Source organism: Peromyscus leucopus, chromosome X, assembly GCF_004664715.2.
Source record: "Peromyscus leucopus breed LL Stock chromosome X, UCI_PerLeu_2.1, whole genome shotgun sequence".
Taxonomy (NCBI): Eukaryota; Metazoa; Chordata; class Mammalia; order Rodentia; family Cricetidae; genus Peromyscus; species Peromyscus leucopus.
Window position 1 is genome coordinate 104,696,314 of NC_051083.1, and position 5,917 is coordinate 104,702,230.

General features: G+C 47.5%; 1 protein-coding gene across 1 annotated transcript; it reads right to left on the reverse strand.

Moving 5' to 3' along the window:
* Nucleotides 1–654: 654 nt before the first annotated feature.
* On the reverse strand, nt 655–3,594 carry LOC114688296 (rhox homeobox family member 2-like). Its single transcript, XM_028862910.2, has 4 exons — nt 3,383–3,594; nt 2,751–3,204; nt 2,099–2,144; nt 655–900 (listed from the first exon to the last, which is right to left on the reverse strand). Exons 1-4 carry the CDS (start codon nt 3,423–3,425, stop codon nt 859–861), a joined length of 585 nt encoding a protein of 194 aa, XP_028718743.2. The 5' UTR covers nt 3,426–3,594; the 3' UTR covers nt 655–858.
* Between the last annotated feature and the right edge of the window lie 2,323 nt (nt 3,595–5,917).

The following is a 5,917-nucleotide window of genomic DNA, read 5'->3' on the forward strand; positions in this document are numbered from 1 at the left end:
TGCTATGAAGCAAAGGTCCAAAAACTTGAGTACTGAGGGTTCTCCAAGGCAGGTGACAAAATACAATGAGAAGACATATTAGTCAAGATCTCAGAGCAGGTGAGAATGAGACCATATGCTCCCTGAGCTGGAATGGAAGAAATGAGACAGAAACCTCCCTGTGGCCTGGATGGATGGATTCTCCTCTCCCTCTCAAGCATCAGGACGCTGGCCAGTGTGGCCCCTAATGCCCTGGATTTCCACAGAGAGTGTGCAAACCACTCATCATGTACCCCTTCCTCCCACTGTCAAACCTGGGACAAGTCTCTGGGAAGTTTCCACCTCAGTCTAAGGTGGGACTTACTGGAGTATGGGTGTGAACAGCCATGACTAGAAACACAGTGTCCTGTGCTGGGGACTTGCCCCACCTGACATTACAAATAATTGTTCCACATAGATGGGGTGAGTTAACAAGGCCATGATGAGGGGACAGAGAACCGTGTGGGGTCAGCATGAAGCAGCATAGCACCTGGAAATCTTCCTCACTCGGCAAGGCATAGTGACCACAGCTTGCCAGTGTCACCTCCTACCATAAATGCCATTTCTTGAATAGGCTACTGTTGTTCAAATACTTATACCCACATATTAGTAACCTCTAAAACAATGGAACCAACATACTGAGAATCCACCTCTTTATTGCTGAGATAATTGCAGGGAAGAAAGGGATGTCATGGCCAGCATGGGTGGCCGAGACACTGGGGGCAGGGCCAGGTTCCAGGTCATCTGGCTCACAACAGAGGTGGCACTCATGCGCTGCTCCAAAATCTTCAGGGATCGTTGTTTTGGGGACGAGGTGGTGCATCAAACAGCATCAATAGTCTAGTGCTTCTTGAAACTGGCTCTCCTGGTCCTAAACCAATCCTACAAGCAGAAGAAAGGGTTGCTTTAGTACACTGAACTGTACCACCACTGAAGAACACATCCTGTAACCATGTATACTGGCTCAATTTTACTAACATTTTAGAACATATATGGAACCCCTCCCTGGGCCAATGGGTGTTAGGTATGTGCTCGAGGACAGAGTTACTCCCATAGCAAAATACCATATTTCTGATTGCTTAGAAACTGTTTATCTATCTAACCCCAAGAAAGACTGAAGACTTACCGCAAGTGTGTACTGATTGTTCAGAATGCTGGAAGCAACAGGTTTCATTTTCATTGAAACAGTCAAACACCCCCATGAAGCAACTTAGGACATGGACCACCACACCCAGTCCTTCAGCTATGGAATGGACCCAGAATATTTCCTCTTCTCTCCATCAATTGATAGTTTTAATGCATTCTTTCAGGAAAGAATGCAGATCTAGCTCGTGAGTTGTTCCTGGTCCCTGGTGTGTATTGAAAAGTATCAAAAAGTGTACTCTTGGAACCCCGGAGAATTATCTCAAGGCCCATAGTTGTCTGTGAAAGGCTCCATGGTGATAGCCTTTTGTGAGTATCCAGAATGCACATTTTATGAGACAAAGGGCACTTCTTCCTGCTCTATGTTTCCTCCCTAGCCTCCAAGCATACTATCTATAGGCCTTTTCCCTTGAGGGCATGTGGTCTGGAAAAGCCAGGGCTGATTGTAATGCTGAGCAGAGTTCACATTCATAACCAACAAAAGACAGGTAAAAGGGCTATAGACCGTTTGAGCTTCCTGGTCCCAGTATTGGTTCAGAACTAAGCCAGGCATGTGCCATTTACAGACTAGAACAAAAGAAGTCTGAGAAAAGGTTTTCTGATACACACAGAGTGAAAGAGTTGAAGGTGGGTAAGAACATGGTCTCTTCACTTAAGTGAGGCATGCGGGCTGCACAGCCTTCAGAAGGTCATGGAGAACACACTATGTTCACTGAGGGTTAGACAAAGCACCTTGGTATCTTAGGTGTCAGGTGTCCAGGTTTGCATTTCCTGCCTGAGAAAATGGAGGTCTTTCATCATCTTGAGCCTAGCCTGGATGTGGACTTGTCTGGCATCCTTGGGATACAACTTCAGGGTTCCAAATTGCTACACCTCTAGACAACACATCACAAGATGTGGAGCCCTCCCAAACTATTATTATTTTTAGAATACTGACCAGTATATCTGCTTCCGGCACACCCATCCATCTTGCAAGATCCTTCCTGAAGTGAAAAGATTCCAACATTTAGGCTTTGTGGTAGAACTGTCCTGTTTATAAGGACACGTCCTGTTTGCTTTTAAATGTTTGTGTCCACACTTGAGACACACACACACACACACACACACACACACACACACACACACACACTATTCCTCACACCTACTTTGAGACTTACTTTAGTAACAGGTTTCTTTCAGGGATCAAATTAATGGTAATCCCCAAACACAGGTATGTCCTCTATGTCCTTAACATGTAAAGGTTCATTAAGAGAGTCTCCATGATGAAAAGTGTTAGCCAAATTTTAATCTGAGGTGAAATCCCTCCTGCATTTTCCCAGCCACACCTCAGGCTTCTCACTCATTCTTACAGACTCATTTAGAACAAGCACTGTCTAAATTTCCCACTCACGTGCCCCTTAAACAGGCAACAAAACACAATCTTTCTAGATGGACTAGGGCACATCCCCCTACTCCAGAATCCAATTTCTGCTGGAAGGTCCAGACAAGGTGGCTTTGTTTCTAGAGGAAATCAGTGGTTCAGGGAGCACCAAAGGGCAGCCTGGACACACACCCTGAAAACTAGGCCCAGAGCAGGGCATTCTGCTTACCTTACTTGAAAGCTGGGGTAGCGAGTCTCTTCGAAAAGACGCTCCAGGTCCTGCAGCTGAGACCTGGTGAATCTGGTGCGTCTCTGGAAAGGCTGCCTCTCCCCAGCCTGGAGACTCTTGGTGCCCTCAGGCATTGCCGCCTCTTGCTGAGGCTGCTGTTGAACACCGCTGCCATGACCACCTTCTGCGGGGATCCCCTTGTCCATGGGGCCAGAACTACCATCGCCAGCATGTGCTCCTTCCATTTCTTCTTGTTTTTTTTCTCCCTCCTCGACCATTCCTGTGGCTTCCTGAGTAAGACCGGACTGAGCAAGCTCTTCTTGAGCAGGCTTGCTTGGGGCAAGTTCTCCCAGAGCACGTTCGCCCTGAGCACGCTCACCCTGAGCAAGCTCGCTCTGTACAAGCCCTTTCTTGCCTTCTTCCTCTCCAGCCTTCAGGACCATTGCATTCCCACCTACAAGTGAGAAAAACACAAAAATAAAGATCTGAGCTACATGGCCCATGGATCATTGGAAAAACCTAGAGAAGGACCACTGGCAGAGGGGGGTAACTGAAGCACCTGGCCACTGGCCTTTCCACCAGATTTGCTTCCCGGACTTCACCCAATTCCAGTCAGAACCATTTTTACTGACCATGCTGTTGTTCCTGGTTCTCATCAGCTCCTGGACTCAGCATTCTGTTGAAACTGTGGCAGTAACCCTGACGAGTCTCTGTACCGGGAATCTTTCGATCAGACTTGAGTTCTGAAGCTTTAAAAGCCACGTCCTCGCTGTCTGGTGCCAGATGTGAACAGCTCTGCCTCTTGACCCAGAAGGCTTGTCTTCTGGAGATGCAACGTAATTACAATGTGTCCAATCACATTCTGGCCTGCACAGCCTCAGTGGCTGTGGGCTTGTCCTCTGAGGTGTCTAGCCAGAAGCACTTTAGGGCTGAAAGAGCAGGGAGTACTTTAAAAAATGCAGTGACTGTGTGTGGTGGGGGTGCGGACCTGTGGCTCTGGTTTGCTCCTTAGCTGACACCTCTCATTTTGGGTAAGGCTCGACTGTTCAAATTCAGTCACAGGGAGTAACACAAAGACCTTCTCAAACTCAGCTGGCCCTTGAGCCCAGATAAATCATTTTATTAAATTATGGAAATGTCCTGCAAACAAAATGCCCCAATCTTGGTTGTGCTGTCTTGAAGAGCCCTGTATGATGGCAAATATGTGGGTAGGTCAGGGCAAGATCCTCCTGAGAGACCGTGCTCCCAACAGAGCTGAATTCCACTGGTATTCACAAGCTCATTCTGATGGTGGAGACCTTGCTCTACCTAGCTGTGCTTGCCCAAGGTCCTAGGGTGACCCAGATACCTGAGGACATCAAAGATCGACCCTAGGCACTGGCTCCAAACCTGTCTCACAGCTGTGAAGGTGAAAGACAGGAGGAGTAAGCAATTCTGGATTCAGCTCTACAAAGAATCATTGCAGGAAAGGACAGAACTGAGAAAAAGTTAGAGAGACTCCCCAGAGTAGGTGACATTCCCAAAATTTAAAAGAGCCACTGAGCTCTGTCATTTCATGGTTTCTGTTTTTAATAGGATCATGGAAGAGTCTGGACAATGTCTGAGGTAATTGGTAGGAGATGGGTTAGTTCTCTGTGATAGCATAGACTGAGATACTGGAGGGACCAAGGTCCACATGGTCTAGCCCACACCAAGGAGATGATCATGCTCTGGTCACCTATTGCCCACCTAGTGAGGGGTGGCTCAAACCCCTCCCACCACAGGCCCCTTTGTCCATCCCTGACTAGGGCTTTGTGAGTTGTGGGTCTTGACTGTCTGGTCACCATTAGACACTGGGTGGTCTTCTGTCCTCTGACATTTCATCTGTCCCAGGTGCTTTTATTTATCCTCAGCTCTCGTTCTTCTCAGTCACCAAGAAGCAGCTGTAACTGTCCTTCCTCTTCTCCCTATCTCCTGTGTGATTATGAAAGGCTTTCCTGAAACACTGAAATGGAAGGCATTCTTAGACACAGACTTTACTCACTCTCACAATTAGCTGCTGGAGAAGCTAGGCTATATAAGGAGGCAATAGTGCCATGTGTGCTTTCCTAAAGGACTTGGTGGCCTGGTTGGACTGCCCACACTAGCTGGGAGCCCTGTCTTTATCAGTGTGAGACAGCTTGACTGTCCTACTGATCGCAGAAACTCTTTGTGTCTCATCTTCAGTGTTCCTGGCTTGGCTGTTTCAAACCAACCCTCCTTTTATCCCTAGCATCCCTGCAACATATGCCAGCAACTTAGAAATTTGAACGTGAGTGCTTTTCCCTCAGTAAGTACAGAGACATAGCTCCTGCATCCATATCAACCCCGGATTCTGAGATAAATTTCCCAATGTGCTGTTTTCAGGGTTGGTGTGAAGCAGATAAGCAATCATGCATTCAGGGTGCCCCAGAGACTGTTCATTTCCTCCCCTTTCTACAGATATCACAGGACACTGGTTGTATTCTTTTATTTCTGGCAGTTTGCTCCCAGGACTTAGCAGAGAGTGTTGGAGAGGGATATTGCTCTCTGATGGGTGACTCAGCACCCTAAAAGATGGATGCTTGCTGTGTAACCCAGAGGAGCTGTGGGGTGCACTATGGGAGTAGCTAATACCATGCCCTCTGGTGGCCACAATGCTGCAGCATATTGCATGACAGAGATACTGGTGATGGGAGGAGCAAAAGGGAAACAGAGAGAAACAGGCAAGGGGAAGGCACTGTTGAGGACCACAGGCCAGTGCAGAGGCTACTTGGGACAGGTCCTCAAAAGCTGGTCTGTATATTTGAGCCTTGGTATAGCTTTGGCCTTTTTGTCACTTTCAGGGAGGCTGTGTTTAGGAGATTCACTTGGATCCCGGGGTCAGTACAAGACCATGAGCGTACTAAGGGATACCATTCCCAAGGAAGGAGAACCTGGATGCTATCCATGTGTCACCAGAGAGGGCAAGTGGTAGATGATATCTAGGCCTCCTCATAGCTGCTCAAGTGAGGAAGTTTGGTCCTTTTGAGGACTCAGATGTCCACAACCCTAGATGCTTCCCTGTGCACTATTCAACATTTGGAGGACGACACTGGTAGCTAATCTCACATTTGCTAGTATTCAGTTGATCTTGCCTTTGAAAAATGAAAATCTCTGTGTGTTTCTCT

What these genes read in the sequence shown, in the direction of transcription:
- LOC114688296 (XM_028862910.2), bottom strand. Translation starts at nt 3,425, where the DNA reads ATGCTGAGTCCAGGAGCTGATGAGAACCAGGAACAACAGCATG. An exon ending in GAACCAGGAACAACAGCATG is followed by an intron (nt 3,205 to 3,382) that starts GTCAGTAAAAAT and finishes TCTCACTTGTAG; the next exon opens with GTGGGAATGCAATGGTCCTG. An exon ending in TACCCCAGCTTTCAAGTAAG is followed by an intron (nt 2,145 to 2,750) that starts GTAAGCAGAATG and finishes TTTTCACTTCAG; the next exon opens with GAAGGATCTTGCAAGATGGA.